Source organism: Thunnus thynnus, chromosome 21 (assembly GCF_963924715.1).
Source record: "Thunnus thynnus chromosome 21, fThuThy2.1, whole genome shotgun sequence".
NCBI lineage: Eukaryota > Metazoa > Chordata > Actinopteri > Scombriformes > Scombridae > Thunnus > Thunnus thynnus.
The window spans coordinates 1,716,265-1,732,165 of NC_089537.1; the positions used below are offsets into that span (position 1 = coordinate 1,716,265).

At 40.9% G+C, this 15,901-nt stretch overlaps 1 protein-coding gene across 2 annotated transcripts in view; it reads right to left on the bottom strand.

Annotated features, from left to right (window-relative positions):
* Positions 1-15,901, bottom strand: part of dnah5l (dynein, axonemal, heavy chain 5 like) — a 66,572-nt gene that overhangs the window by 37,890 nt on the left and 12,781 nt on the right. For both annotated transcript variants that reach the window (XM_067578241.1, XM_067578240.1), the window contains exons 20-46: positions 15,542-15,711; positions 14,300-14,392; positions 14,088-14,191; positions 12,293-12,389; positions 12,109-12,189; positions 10,854-11,108; positions 10,187-10,336; positions 9,716-9,834; positions 9,212-9,348; positions 8,982-9,144; positions 8,625-8,736; positions 7,230-7,358; positions 6,162-6,361; positions 5,669-5,822; positions 5,438-5,548; positions 5,158-5,313; positions 4,829-4,957; positions 3,987-4,202; positions 3,745-3,891; positions 3,491-3,663; positions 3,318-3,388; positions 3,132-3,239; positions 2,389-2,576; positions 1,771-1,965; positions 1,330-1,464; positions 788-845; positions 213-344 (exon numbers count right to left, since the gene is read on the bottom strand). In XM_067578241.1, the coding sequence (XP_067434342.1) occupies positions 213-344; positions 788-845; positions 1,330-1,464; positions 1,771-1,965; positions 2,389-2,576; positions 3,132-3,239; positions 3,318-3,388; positions 3,491-3,663; positions 3,745-3,891; positions 3,987-4,202; positions 4,829-4,957; positions 5,158-5,313; positions 5,438-5,548; positions 5,669-5,822; positions 6,162-6,361; positions 7,230-7,358; positions 8,625-8,736; positions 8,982-9,144; positions 9,212-9,348; positions 9,716-9,834; positions 10,187-10,336; positions 10,854-11,108; positions 12,109-12,189; positions 12,293-12,389; positions 14,088-14,191; positions 14,300-14,392; positions 15,542-15,711 (3,783 nt within the window). The remainder of the gene's footprint in view (positions 1-212; positions 345-787; positions 846-1,329; positions 1,465-1,770; positions 1,966-2,388; positions 2,577-3,131; positions 3,240-3,317; positions 3,389-3,490; positions 3,664-3,744; positions 3,892-3,986; positions 4,203-4,828; positions 4,958-5,157; positions 5,314-5,437; positions 5,549-5,668; positions 5,823-6,161; positions 6,362-7,229; positions 7,359-8,624; positions 8,737-8,981; positions 9,145-9,211; positions 9,349-9,715; positions 9,835-10,186; positions 10,337-10,853; positions 11,109-12,108; positions 12,190-12,292; positions 12,390-14,087; positions 14,192-14,299; positions 14,393-15,541; positions 15,712-15,901) is intronic.

Here is a 15,901-nt window from a genome sequence, read left to right on the forward strand (position 1 = left end):
GTACTGAAACCCATCTGATGGCTGTCTTTAGTACCAAATAATGATGACATTATAATAACAATGATCCTATTTGTGCTTCGTCCTTCATATTCCTGCTCTCCAGAGGATTAACCCTTTAGATTTTAATGTGACCTTTACTCTATCGCCACCCTCAGGACAAACTTAACATTTTCTATCCAGCACTTTCATGTTTTGTAAGGAATGATCTGTACCGTGTCGGACTCGCTGCGTCTCGTAGAGCTGAACCAGTTTGAGGATCCAGGGAGGATGAGCGATCAGACCGGCCTGCTGAGCCTGACTGAAGATGGATGACTCCAAGTCTGGATAACCTGCCTTATCCAGAACTACAGAGGAGGAGGAGGAGGAGGAGGAGGAAGAAAAAAATAGTCTTTAAAACATATTTAGAAAATTAATCATGTAAAACTAAGCCACAAAAAGAGACCTGTCATGTGAATATAAGATAAAATACAGTGTAAGATATACTTTATTTTCCTCTTAAGGATATCTCCAGACATAATTAGCAGCATCCTTACGATCATTCCTACATAAAAAAGACATTCAACAGAAAAAAGCAAGCAAGCAAAAAACCCCAAAACTAAGCAAAACACAAAATGACTGCTACAGAATAAATCAGTCACTTCAAACAAGTATAAAAACAACCAGAATATGTCCTCATAAATGTTCATATGTTTTTATTTACATCCAAAACCACTCTGATAAGAAACTCTACACATAGTTTGCAACAGCAGAGAGATGTTCTGGATGTGATGTGATAGAGGCAACCTACCAATACCAGGAAACAGATCATTGATCAGACTCATGAACAGCGGCTCATCCTCATCCACCTACAGAGAGACAGAGAGAACCCATGTTAGGCTTTTACTGTTATGAAAAGAATATCATAATAAATAATCTAAATGAATTAGTTCAGTTTCATATTAAAAACATACTTTAAATCTGCAGTCAAAAATGAAAAATAATGACAATTTTGTAAACAGAGTAAGCATACTGCTCTCTACTTCCCACCATGGTGAATTTGCATTTTCCTTCTTCCTACTAGAACTCACACACAGTGTTCTGTTATTTTTTTATAGATAGTGGAATATAAACGTACCAGAAGAACAAGACAAGCTTGAGAGGGTTAAAAGAAGAATTAGGGTTAGTCAACTGGATTATATTTGTTATCAAATAAAAGGAATTCTTTGAGAATAATTGGAAATTTAGCTCATAGATGGATGTGTTAACAACAAACTGGACTTTTGAATTAGTGACGGTTATTCATAAATGTCAAGTAATAAAAGCACCTAAACACCTGTAACACAAACATACCAGTTTGGAGAGGTTCATGTCTCTGAGGACCCTCATCACCACAGTCTTCTCTGGTTCTGACGGGTTGGATCTCTTCACGGCTCCCAGCGTCCTCAAAACTGACAAAATGTTCCTCAGACCAAAATCATAATGGACCTGGTGTAAAAGCATCATTATGATGATGAGGTCAAATATATAAGAAATACTTCTTGCAAGCTGAATAAGCAGAAACAAGAAACATGTGATTACGATTGAGATTATGTAGTAATCTAATTAGGAAAGAGACAATAAGGATTTTGACTGACAAATGACAATCGAGAAACTACATAATTTTAGAGCAAAATGAGAATTTTAGCAAGAGGAGAAAGTTTTAGAAATGACAAAAATCTGACGGGATTGTTGCAGGGAGAGAGAGGCACAGAGAGGCGTCTTCAGCTCTATCATTATCATCAGTCTCCTGACCTGCTTGGAGAGCTGCTCCTCACACAGTTTATAGAGTGTGTAGAACTTCCTGCTGAGAACCTGGTTGTCACGGAAACCTGCACTGGCCAGTTTGACCCTCATGATGATGGCTCGGTCCGGGACCATCATGGCGACCGTGCGGAACTGGATCTTCAAGTTCTCGGGAAGCTCCTGACGACCAGCATAACCAGGGTTCTGGAGAACCAAGAGGAACTTTGTGGTTGGTTCAGAGGTAGAACAGTTCTTGAACTCTCTGACAGGTTCTGACTATTTCTGAGGTAATCCAGTTTTAGAACTACTTCTCAAAATCTGTTTCTGAAGAAGTTCAGTTCTAGTTTCATTTCTAGAACTGTACTGCAGTTTCTGTTCCTTCTTTTTCTAGAAGCCGTTAGCCGGATGTATTGTAGTCAGTGTATTTCTGGAAAACTCTGAGATGGTTGAGCTCCAGAAATCTCAGGAGTCTTCTGGAAACTTCTACAGCTAACTATGTGACAAAATCCATGTTCAGGGATATCGAGAACCTGGTTACCTTTGTTTACTAAGGTTCTGTGATGTTTCTGTGAGTGAATAACAGCAATAATGTTTTAGCAGTGTATCGTGAGGTCAGAGCTCAGTTACCATAGTGAGGAAGATGCCGAACTCAGGGTCCATGTCGACCACGTCTCCGTCAGTGAAGACAAACTGTTTCTTCTTGTTCTTCTTACACTGCAGGACGATGTAGATCTGCTGGGCGGCGACAGACAGCACAGGCAGCTCGATGCGGTTGAACTCATCAAAGCAGCCCCAGGCTCCGGACTGGGCCAGACCTGCAGAGACACAATAACCAACTGTAAATCCTTTGGTGTTCAGTCAGTAACAATTCATCTACTGCTGCTTGGAGGTTTGTTTGGCATCACTTCCAGTTTGAGTCTCCGTGTCTTCTTGTAATGTTGTTGAGCAAGATGTCCTCAGCTAGATCTGCCCCCTCAAACCCAAAAGATGTGGACCAACCTGAACTAAACTGAGTTTGGGTCCAGACAAGGGCATAATTTCCACTGCTGATGGGGGGGGTCGTCCACCTCAGTTTTCAAAATCCTATTTTAGTCTTTGTCACTTTTACCATTTAACTTTGATTCATTGACTAGAATCTCTCTAAACAGTGTCCTCTCACTGTCCAACCAACGAGATCCAGATTAGAGAAGCTCTGAGTTGATTAAAAATGTTTAATGCTTATCTGAGTGGCCTTCAGTTATACTGTGAGCTCACAGCATCATTGGTCATTAGCAGTTATTGAATACAGGAGGAAGCAAGCAGGAGGTTACCGCTATCTACTGATACACACTAACCAATGCACTAGAGTAATCACACACACATTCACTCACCTTTGTAGATACGTCCCAGTCCTCTGTAGTCCATTTGGTCCGAACAGTTGAAAACAACCACATATTTCCCCAGACAGCGACCCATGTCTTTAGTGGTCTCTGTCTTACCTGGAAACACACACTGTATCAGAGCAACAAAGTCAATATGAGAATACATCATTAAGCTGTCACCTGAGACTGTGTTACCTGTTCCTGCCGGACCAGCCGGAGCTCCACCCATACTCATCCCCAGAGCCTGGGACAGAGTGATGTAACACCTGGACAGATGTGCAAACATACATATCTAGTTCTGGCTGGACAATGACGGCATCATCTTAATAATCACGTCACCCTGCTGCATGCGTCAGGTGTCTGTATACCTGTCTGTCAGTGGGGTGATCACCAGTCTGTCTGTGCAGCCCAGGTATTCATTGCAGTAGCTGAACTCCACATCTGTGATTTGGATGACACATCTGTCCGTCTCCTCCAAGAAGTAAAACCTTGACTGTTTCTGCCACTCGAAGTCTGACGCAGACCGCACATTCAGACGCACCTGTTGAGATAATAAAATAATAATATTTCCCTCTCTTGTCGATATTAAGCTGTACTTTTGTGCGTCCGTCTGTCCACACACCAGCTCGTCGAAGATGTCTCTCTGGTGGACGTGGATGGTGATGAGCGTCTCGTACTTGGTCCTCTCGTTCCTGCTCAGCTCTCTGGTTGTCATGTCGATCAGCTCGTTGAGGAGGTCCAGGAACTTCTGATTGGTTGTCTGCATGATCTGCCAGCCAATCAGGTAGGAGACAGTGAAGGGAGAGGGATCTCAATAATGAATGACATGTTTCCCCTCCTCCTGTTTTGAAAATAAAAGCAAACCTTCTTGTCAGACTTGCTGAGGACCAGCGCTTCCTCTGCATCTCTGGTCCAGATCATCTGGATTCCCAGCAGGCCGACCTGAGCCGGGAACGCAGCCTGGAACTCCAGCAGCTTCAGGCCCGGGTCGCTGATGGCCAGGAAGGCCTGACGGATGATGGTATGGAGGGTCTGCCTCACTCCGGCTAACAGCTGGCCTAACCACACCTCCACGTTCCCCTGGAGGGGACACGTCCAGCCGTTAAAAACTTCTCTATCTTTGTCTCTTTCTAAGTCTTTCTTTCTTTTTTCTGAGTCTCTTTCTTTCTTTCTTTCAATTGTTAAAACTTCATTTTTCATCCCATTTCACTTTTTTGAACCAGGTAAAAGCCTCATTGAGATTAAAAATCTATTTTTCAAGACTGACCTGGCCAAGAGGGCAGCATAAAAAGAACAATCCAGTTGGTCTATGACAAAAACCCTTGCATCTCTACTAAGCTCTGATTGTTTGATGCTGATGGTCTGTAGGAATTCAACTTTTTCTTATGCAATGCTTGGTGACATTTACAGGAGTTTTTCCACTTTCTAACTTCTGAAAGAACCAGTTCTTTGTGCACAATATGCAACTGCCATATTTCCCACAGTCCTGGAAGGTCTTTTTTTTCTTTACAAAGAACTGGATTACTGACGCCTCCTTGCAGGTTTTGATGAACCTCTGGATTACTGTCTGCCACATTGTCTTTAATATGCCGTACACATAAGAACTTTAATGTTAAAATCTAAATTTATAATAACAGGCAGAGAATCAATGCAGTTCATGGCAAATCCCCATAAGGACAGTGACACTTCTTTGTGTGTGTACATACCTGTGCCAGGACAGGCTGGCTCAGATCTACAGTTTCTCCTTCTTGGGACTGAAAACTGATCATCTGGTCGTAGATTTTCTCACTGAAAACAACTCTGTTAACGTTGTCAAACAGACTGAGCAGATGAGCCTGAGAGAGAGATGATTTGGATTTTAATATGATTTTATCAAACAACAACAACAACAACAACAACACAGGAAAGAATGTACAAGAACCAAAAGCAGAGAAAAAGATACTGTACGGAGTTGGGAAGGAAGAAAGTAAAGTAACTTAAAGTTAAATTGTAAGACATTATAAATCTATCAGTATCACCTGTACATGTGTGTTACCTGTATGGTGTGTGAGTCGGAGGCCTGGCCCAGAATCTCCAGCAGTGCGGGATCGGACACAAAGAAAAAACGAGGAAACACCAACCGTTTCTTCTCCAGGTAACCAGACAGAGACTTCTGACAGAGCTCCAGCTGCTCCAGTAGGTGAGGGAGCAACTGGAGGACGATGAAAAGAGAAAGAAGAGAAAAAGATTTAGTCAGAATGAAGGATGGATCCATATTTAACAGCTGTGGCAGAATCTTGTGAACGCTGTGTTGCTAAGAGGCACCCGGGCAGCACCTGGATGAGCGTCTCGTCTCCCACACAGCACTGCACCACGTTGGGAACCTCGTGCGCTCGCTGCATGATCCTCTGCCACGACTTATCAATGTTCTGGAAACGTTTGGCTTCCTGGATGAGTTAAAGACAACCTTTATAGTCTATCTAATGTGACGAACATGTCAAGGCTACACATATAATAAACAACCGCATGGATCAAGTGCATTTTGGGACTTTGGTGTTTGTTGCGACCTGAGGCAGCTGCTTGGCGATGTCTCCTCCCACGAACACCGCCTCCAGGTAGATCCAGAGGTTTTGAACCGACAGCCACTTCTCGATGATCTCAGAGGTGTTGGAGAGTTTTTGGACCCACAGCTGGATAGACGGCTTGAACGGAGCATTGTATCTGCAGAGGGACGGACACAGACCACCTGTTCGTTCATACATGCATCCATTCATTCAGTCATTTGTTCACTGATCTTTCGGTCACATTACCACCTTCTTTCATTTCACTACATTTCATGTTTATTTTCAGTTTCTGGTTTTGGATCTCTGTCTTTCTTTCTTGCCTTTCAAGTCTTTTTTTCAGTCTTTCAGGACTTTCTTGCCTTTAGAGTCTTTATTTCTTTCTTTCCTTCAAAGTCTCTCCTTTCTTTTCTTTCTTTCTTCTTCCCGAGCCCTTTTCTTTCCTTCCAAGCCTTCCCATCCTTCTTTCCTTTCCTCCTTGCCTCCCTTGTCTCCCTACCTGTTGCTAAGCAGTGATGCCAGCACCATCAGACTGTCTTCCATCATGGAGATTTTCTCAGCGGTGTCGGCTCCTCTCAGCAGCAGTTCTCCTCTGGTCCTGAAGGTGGCGAAGCTGAGCATCTGGCTGCTCCACTCGGCCACCACGTCCTTCAGCTTGGCCTCGATGTCCCGCTCCTTCACCGCGCTGATACAAACATCCTGATGCACAAAGGAAAAAAGTCTTGTAAGAAATCTTTCAGCAAACATCTTGAAAGAGAAAGTAAGTTTTAAATGATTAAACTCTTTTGTTTTTAATGGTTTAAACGTAAAAGTGAAGCATTTTGATTCCAGACTTTTCAAGGCTGTTGACGAGTGTTCAGATTGGTTCTGTCTGTGCAGCTTTTCTGGATTACTGCAGATTTTATAGGGTTTATTCAAAATTTTTCAGATTATTCTTGACTTTTTGCAGCTACAATATTTGAGTTTTGTAAAAAAAAAAAAAAATAGTTTGTACTTCTAATCTTTTAGGATGATTTGTGAGTTTTCAAGATTAGTACCACCTTTCAAGATTATTGCCAAATTCCAGGGTTCACTTGAAAATTTCAAGGTTATTTATTTTATTTTATTTATTTATTTATTTTTAAATTTTCGTTGCTAAATTTTTTAGTTTACTCCTGACTTTACAGCAGTATTCCAGACAGGATTATTTCTTATTTTTTAAGGTTATTTTAACTGTAACTTTACATGTCACCTTGGCATTTTCAGGGTTGTTATAGACTTTTCAGGATTTTATTTAAAAAAATGGCCAAGTGAGACTTAAAACAAGCCGAATCCCAGAACAATTACCATTAAAAAACACCTTTGTGAAATAAGGAGGAACAAGTCAGCCAATGTAAGACATTATACTGTACATTTAGAACTGGAAATTATAGTGAAATTAAAGAACAGACGTTATTGTGTGACCTAAAATTAATGACAAATGTTCTTCAAATCAAGGTCTGAGAAAGAGATGAAAGTAACAGAATTCATAAGTAGCTCTCTGGTCCAGACTGACATCTGCAGCTGTTTGTGTTTTCAGCATCAATACCTCAATATCTTCTTTGTTTCTCAGCAGCGGAGCCTCCATGATGTTTCTGAGGGAGAAACTCTCTGATTCCACCTGGAAACTGTGAGCAGTCAACTCACTGAGACGAGTCCAGTGTCTGGGCAGCATGGCCTGAAGGATGACAGTCAGTTGAAAAACATCAGGATGACTATGATGGTATTATCTGTACATATATTTTTGAGAATTTTCAAAATAAAAGTTTGTAATGTGGATATGATAACCAAGCACATTTATCTCACTAAACTGTAATGAAGTCTTAAAGATCTGGTTTTATGGCCTTTTTGACAAATTTTTATAAATACTGAGTCCATTTTAAACATATCCAACATTTTTTGAGCAAAAGTTTAGATTTCTCTAAAAGCATCTTTCCTTACAGCCCAGATCCCCCTCTGTCCTCCAGCAAGCTGTTACTGAAGCATCATACATAAAATCTGCATTATTAATGAACACGTACTCTGATTGGCTGGAGGTGTGGCCTCCATCTTCACCACCATTCAATCAGAATAGGATTTAATGAATAATGCAAGTTCCCTTACGCAGCATGTTTACCTGCAGCAATGTCTGCAGCTGGAGATGTAAGACAGTATAAAGCGTCTATGAAGCAGTCTGATCCTGAATGAAGGCAGAAGCTGCTGCTGCACAGCTAAGACTCAACAGGATGTTTCAGAACGATGAGATCATGTCTAAGTTTCCTCACAAAGTAAATGCTGGAGGTTGTTGGCTTAGCTTTAGCACACTTACAGTGGGCTGCTTTTGGACTCATGCTAAAGCTTCCTGCAGATCTGATTTGACTTTCTGGTGTGATGCAGTAACAAGTACCGCCTCAACACCGCTCACTCTTGAGCCACGAATTTCTATATTTCAAATAACTTAAAAAGACTGAGTACATTTTTAAAGCACAGGAGACTCTTCCATCACCCTAATCCATCCCAAAGATCATTTTTCTTGTTTTTCACAATACCAGCACTTTAAAAAATACATTTATTTAGACAAACATAAACATACAAAGAGGCCCAGATGAAAACTAAAGAGGACAGAGTATTTGTAGTCAGGGTCCCGAGGCTCTGGAACGATCTGCCCGAGGAAATCGGATCGGCTGAGTCTCTTAAGTCCTTTCTTAAAACATACTTTTATTGGAGAGCCTTTCCTGATTTTATTTGAGTTTTAATTTCTTGGAACTGTCTTTTATTTCCTTTTAAATTTTAAACCTGATAATTTTATGTCAGCTGTCTGTTTTATTTTGATGTCTTTGTGAAGCACTTTGTAATGTGGATTTTGAAAAACATCATTATAATTATTATTATTTAAACCAGGGTTTATCAAAATTCACCATACTATACTATATATATGTAAAGTAAGTCAGGCAGGTTGTCCCACCTTGTTGGCCATCATGCAGAGCAGAGGGCAGGTCTCAGTGAAGTCATCGATGGTTTTCTTCAGATCTCTGAAGGCCTGCCACTCCTTCAGCGCCTTCGGAAGCTTTCGGATCCTGAAAACTCAGAAGGAGACAAAGTGAGAGATGAAGCAGTAAAGTTACACTCCTCTATGTGCAACTTTTATTGAAGAGTTGACAGGTTTTCCTTTAAAATATTAAAAAGATTAAAAAGATCAATTTCTTTCTTTGATCAGAAGCTGAAATACAGATTTAAATTAACTGGCAGCATCATATCAATCTTCATCAAATTTAATTTAAATAAATGTTCAATAACATTAAAAAAAATCTCCCTGTTCTACCTGTTCTGAAAGTCCTGCAGCTCTGTGGTGATCTTCTCGATGTTGAGGTCGGCCCACAGGATGTCGTAGTAGCCAGCCACACTGTCGATGACTGAGTTATACAAACTGTAGAGTTTGGACAGCAGAGAGAGTTCCCTCTTGATCCTCTGCAGCTCTGGATACTCTGCAGAAAGGAGAGGAGATGTTAGGAAGGAAAGAGGGAAGAAAGGAAGGAAGGAATTCAGTTGTACCATTAACATGCAGTCCGAACAGTTCCTCTCCTCCAGAGTAGGTGGTGTATTTCCTCCACAGTTGGTCAAACTCAGCCTGGAAACTCTGCAGCCGCTCACTGGCTTCAGCTGGAGCCACACCTTCCACCCCCGGACCCCTGCAGACACACAAGTTTTACTTTTTGCACATACTACGCTTCATCAGGAGTGTTTCTTCTTGATGTGTGTGCATGTCTTTCACCATCTTATCGTTTAGTACTCGTGGTTTTATTTTTTACATTGATCTCCTTTTTTTTCTCCTATACTTTATTCCATGGACATCATTGTATTTTATTTTAACACTGTAATTTAAAAATGCATTGATTTTTCGTTTGCTTTTTCTGTGTGTTTTGTGTTTATAAATGTGCAGATGATGTTAAGCACTTTGTAAACTATGTTTTTAAAGAGTGCTACATAAATAAAGATATATCATTATTATTATTATTATTATTATTATTATTATTATTATTATTATTATTATTATACCTGTGGTTGTACTCAGAGCAGAAGCTCTGAACGTGGCTCTGGAAGCTCTGCACTGCAGACAGCAGGTCTGCCTTCATGCTGGGCTGGATCTTCACCAGAGTGTTCTGGTTCTGCACCACCTGAAACCACAAAACACACACACACTTTTATTTCTGTACTTGTGCGGACGCTCATTGACATCAAGCCTTCCCTAACCTGTAAATTTAATCCTGACCGTAGCCCTGAAAATAAGTGTTAACTCTCAAACAGCACTTTGAAGAGTAAGAACCTGATTAAATGACTTCACTTTTCAAAAACATCTTCACTGTAAAGGTTTGAAAGGTTTTTTTTTTAAACAGACAGAAGACCACATGTACACATACATAGTGACACCAAACTCCACCACTGGAGGGCGCCTCATACACTAAATTCAAGTCAAAAAGTTTTACAGATTAGATCATTAGTGACAACATCAGCATCCCTCCATCTCACCAGGACGTTTAGGTTCTTCCAGGCGTACGTCAGACCGTCTACGCGCTCGGCGTTGCCGTCATTGAAGAGCAGCTCGTGTTTGTTGAGCAGAGTGAAGGATTCCTCCACCGGGCCGATGGTGGCATCGATACGAACTTCCGCCTCCCGGACCTCAAAACAGTAAAACAGTGAGGAGATGAACGAGTGAACAGAGGGAGGGATGAACGGATTATAATCCGCAGGATGATGAATAAATAAGTGAGAGAATAAAGAGGAGTAAACACATGAAAGGATGACTGAATGAGCACCAAGAGAGAAAGTATGACTGGCAGCACTAACAGTGTATCAACAGTACTGGAGCTGCAAGAATTAATTGATTAACCGATTAGTAGATCGACAGAAAATTAATTGGCCACTATTTTGATAATTAATTAATTGTTCATGTAATTTTTCAAGCAAAAAACCCCAAACAAATATTTGATTGTTCAGGTTCTCAAATGTGGGAATTTGATGCTTTTTGCATGAATGAATGAATGTGACGGAATGAGTATAAGGAGCAATTTATTAATTAACTGATAAGTGATCGAAAGATTAACTGGATTTTTGAATGAAACAGTGAGCGAGTGAATGAATGAAACTAATTAAAAGAAGAAGAACTCAACAGACAGCCAATCAGGCGCCGGCTGACCTCTCTGAGCGCAGCCATGGCTCCTCGGACGTCCTCCAGGTCTGTGATTGGACGCTGCAGGCGCTTCGTCAGCCCGTCCACGAATAAGAAGATGTCGTCCATATCGGCGGACGCCCGGCGGTTGAGCGCAGCGCCGAAGGCTCGTTTCCACAGACGACACTCCTGAGTGAGCGCCAGCTTCAGCTCGTCGGTGTCGAAGAGAATCGAACCCACCGTGCAGGACGCAGGGAGCTCTGAAATCTGCATCTCCAGCTTCTGCAGGGACAGCAAGGCATCATGGGTAAAGACAATGAACTACTGGCATTCTGGCTGTCCGCTAGAAACTGTCATAAATTGACTTTTTATCCAGTTTTAAGCCACATTTTTACGATAAACTTTTTAGATCTTGGTTTTTAACCTTATCTTTTAGTCATCGGATGTCTGGATCTTAAGTTATCAGAGAAACAAGCTGAGCAAACATCAGCAGCAGCTCGGCTCATACAGAGCCCCTTCCGAACGTCCTCTGTCTGCCGAACACAGTCAGAGAAACATTGATTTTTAACATGAAACTGTTATGTTCAATGTTTTTACCGGTTTTAATCACTGTGTCTGTTTGTTTTGGTGAGGAGGAGACCTCTGCAGATTATTCAGCTCTGATAAAAACATCCTGAACGATGAACACTGAAGGAATCCAAACAGGGAGAAACTGACTGCAATGACGGCAACAACTCCCATGATCCCACACTGCTTCACAACGTCATCAAAATCTGTCTTTTGTTATTGTTTTGATTGAGACCCCTAGCGGCAGAAATTACATAGTCTGCGTTTAATACAAGTGGGAAGCTCCCAGCCTGAAAAATGAAGCCAGTGTGGAAGTGCCTTAAACCTGCATTCTTTCTCATGGCCAGCAGGGGGCTATCTAGCAGCTAGCACTATGGTCAGCTCCACCCTCTCGCTCATCCTCTCAACCAATGTGTGATGTCACGGTGATTACGTCCATATTTCTTACAGTCTATGGTTTAATAACAGAACAGTTCAGCTGCTTATTGGAGCAACTGAAGCTGTTGTTGTGTCTGCTGGTTGGAGATTTTTATGGATCTAAAAACAAATGTTTATTAGGCTCAAGAGTCATGACTCAGAATCCATAGTTGCATCAAACTGTGACCCTCTGTCATGTATTATAGTAAACCGTGATCCTGATAATAATGTTCAGTAACAGAGCAGAACTGCAGTCATCTTGAGAGCTGATGTGATGTTTGACAGAAACTGGACTCACAGAGTAGAAGGAGATCTGAGAGCTGAACTCCGTCAGCGAGGGGTCGGACTGCAAGAAGGCCTGCACCTGCTCCTCTGGGTCCTAAACACACCCGACTGTTAGTCCAACTCACCAAGAACAACAACAACAACAGCAGCCCAACACACACACACACACACACACACACACACACACACACACAGACCTGGTTCCACAGAGTGGAGAAGTGAGCGAGTTCATTCAGAGTGTTGGCAGCCTGAGCTCTCAGAGACGACACGATGGAGCCGAGCTGCATCACCAACCTGCTCCAAACACAAACAACAACATAATGGAGCCTGAACACTGGTGCGGCTGTTTGTCTCTCATTAGCTTAGCTTAGCACTGCACAGGTTTAGCATCACACTCCTAAAACATTGTCAGACTCATGATGGACAGTAAAAAAAAAGATCAAAATTGATGCAACAGAATTAGAAGTATTTTATTCCTCACAATCCTCTTTCTTGTTAAAACCTGTCTCCTACTCGCAATGTAACCTCACTTCTTTCATTTTCAAACTTGTACTCAAGTGACATCACATGAGGCAACTTATCAGATTTCACACAGCTCGCTCTGGAGTCATTAGAGGCTTTATATGACTTTTGACACATAGAAACACACACTGAGGTGGAAAATTACTGCAGTTCCACTTTAAGTTTGTTATGCTCTCATAAACTGCAGTTTAATCTGCTCCTGTCGTTTAGTGTCACTGCACCTTGAGTTTAATTTAGCTTAACTGAGATTTTAAGTCAGTTTACTTCATGGTAGGTGTTTTTTCTCCAATTTTTTCTTGTTTATGTCAGTATTCAGTAGTGGGAGAAGTACTCAGATCCTTTAAGTACCAATACAGCAAAGTAAAAATACTCCATTACAACTAGAAGTCCTGCATGAAAAATACGACTGCAGTAAAAGTACATAAGTATTATGAGCTTGATGTAGTTAAAGTATTGCAGTAAAAGTAGTGGTTTGGTCCCTCTGACTGATATATTATTATATATGACATCATTAGATTATTAATAGTGAAGCATCAGTGTTAGAGCAGCATGTTACTGTTGTAGCTGCTGGAGGTGGAGCTAGTTTACACTACTTTATATACAGTTAGCTAGTTTAGTCCAGTGGTTCCCAACCTAGGGGTCGGGCCCCTCCAAAGGGTCAGCAGATAAATCTGAGGGGTGGTGAGATGATTAATGGGAGAGGAAAGAAGAAAAAACAAAGTTCTGATACACAAATCTGTTTTCAGTTTTTGGACTTTTTCTCTAATCTTTGATTTTTGCTGAAATATTGGATCATTTGAACATTAATTGAAATGAAAGCATGTGAGAGGTTTAGAGGGAAAAAATCACTATTTGGTGGAGCTGTTAACAACTCATAGACATGTGAAATGTGACCCAGACTACACACTGCTTTTTGTAAGACGTCAATAGCCAAAAAGGTTGGAAACCACTGGTTTCATCTTTAACAATGTGTTGTATTTTAAAAGCTTGTTATATTATCCATTGTGTCAAATCTTCATCTGAAAAGTAACTAAAGCTGTCAAATAAATGTAGTGGAGTAGAAAGTACTATTTCTAATAATATTAAATATTAATAGTAATATTAAATGTATAAAGTAGCATCACATGGAAATACTCAAGTACAAGTACCTCAAAATTGTACTGAAGTACAGTACTTGAGTAAATGTATTTAGTTACTTTTCACCACTGAATTTCTTTTATTTTTCTCATTATCTGTACTAAATATCATAGAAAACAATAAAAACAAGAAAAAATGTCTGTCCCAAAGACTTGCAGCAGGTTTGTCAATCATGATAGGAGATGAGTAAAACTTCTCCTGCTTTGTTTTAGTCGGTGAGATATGTAGCCAGCTCTCAGCTAATGATAGCATATGAATAAAAAGCAGATAAACTTGTATATTATGGTTCGTATTGATGTTGGTGCATCATCATCACTGTATTATTGGACTGACTTGGTGATGTCTTTGTGTTCGGCCAGTTGTCTGTCCAGAGGTTTCAGCACCGGCGGCTTCACCAGGATGTCGTCTCCTGCATCCCGAACCGCCGCCTGCTCCACCTGGAAAACACCCAAAGGGAGAGAGAGAGAGAAATGCTGGAATGTGATTGGTTGTCTGATAACAGGAATTTCCAAAATGAGATGACATGACATGACTGATGAGTGTACCTGCTGCTGTTTGTACTGCAGATGAGAGTAAGTCCACAGAGGAATGTCTTTAGTCAGGGACAACATGACGCTCACCAGCTTATTCACGGTGCTCTGAAACATACACACACACACACTTTAATGTGAAAATCGTTGGAAAAAAAAAAAAAAAAAAAAAATTCGATTCACATGAGAATCACGATTCTTATCTTCTACGATTCTGAATTTGATTCACAAATGTCAAAAATCAATTTTCTAAATGCCTCTCCCTCCCCTTACTCCAGGGTACAAACACCGACTTCTGTTTTGACAAAAGACATTTAACCAGTACTGTTGGTCAGTAAACTACACTTTAATTTCATACATACAGTCATATAGTCAGAAGACTGTAAGATGTTTCCAAATGAATGTAGTTAACCTTTCAAAATCAAAGATTTGTGAACTCTCACACACATTTCTCTACTGATAGTGGCCTTCATCAAGACCATTTATCTTAATATGTTGTCATAATGCATTTCAGTGGACTGGAGTAGGAAATTACCACCTTTTCTATTCATTCAATTGAGAATCGATTCTGAATCAAATTGGACACCAAGAATCTGAATTGAATGAAATCCTGAGATTCCCAAAGATTCTCACCCCTAGAATTTGTCCCCCATCATTTACATTGTAAGTGCATTATGAAGGGATCTTCTACTGGTCAGCATGAACAGGAGGAATGATTACAGCAAGAAAAACAGCTTTAATGTTCATTTGGGCTCCTGACTGTTGGTTTAAGACACACTTGAAAAATTGTGAACCCGTCCTTTAAAAAGGTAAATAACTGTTGGCTTTACTTGTGGTCGCAAGCATCCCAGCTGTCTTTTTTGTCTTTGGTTGATTGTGATGCTATTTTCTTCTACTTTCAAAGTTGGAAGAACAGTAAAGTCCAAAATATCATTGTATGCTGTAGCATTATGATTTCCCTTCATTAGAGCAAAGGGGCTCAAAAAGGAAAAAAAACCCAGGCAGACCAGTATTCCTCCTCCACTCTTCATTCAGGCAGGCACCAAACTTTTATTTGTCCATCAGTCTGCCAGATAGTGAGATGTGATTCATCACTCCACACAACATGTGGTGTATCTTTAGTTTCACCGTAACTTAATTCAAAGTCTGATACAGGCTGGGCTATAACTGTTCAACAAGTCCTGGTGTGCAGCATGTTCTTAATCTTTATTCAGTTGGTATGAAGTATGATGCGTTACTGTAGATAGTTAATTGTACCTGAATATCATCCAGGCTGGGTCGCAGGACGATGTTGGGGATGGCGAGCTGAATGGAGGTTCTGAAGAGAGGAGGAGGAGCTGATTGGCTGCTACTGGAGGTGGAGGACGACGGCTGGTATTTGGGGATATGAAGGCTCCTCCTCAGTGTGTCCAGAGAAGATTTGGTGGCTGAGGGGAAAAGGATGAATCAGAGCAGAGATATCAGTATGGGAAGTTGAAAGTTGAACAAGATACCGTCCCAGTTCTCTGGAAGTAAAGATTAAAAAGGAAGGAGTGATAGAAGACAAGAAGGATGGAGAGGGAAGACAGAAAAAAGAAGGGTAGAAAGGAAGGAAGGAAGAAGGCAGGGAAGGGATGA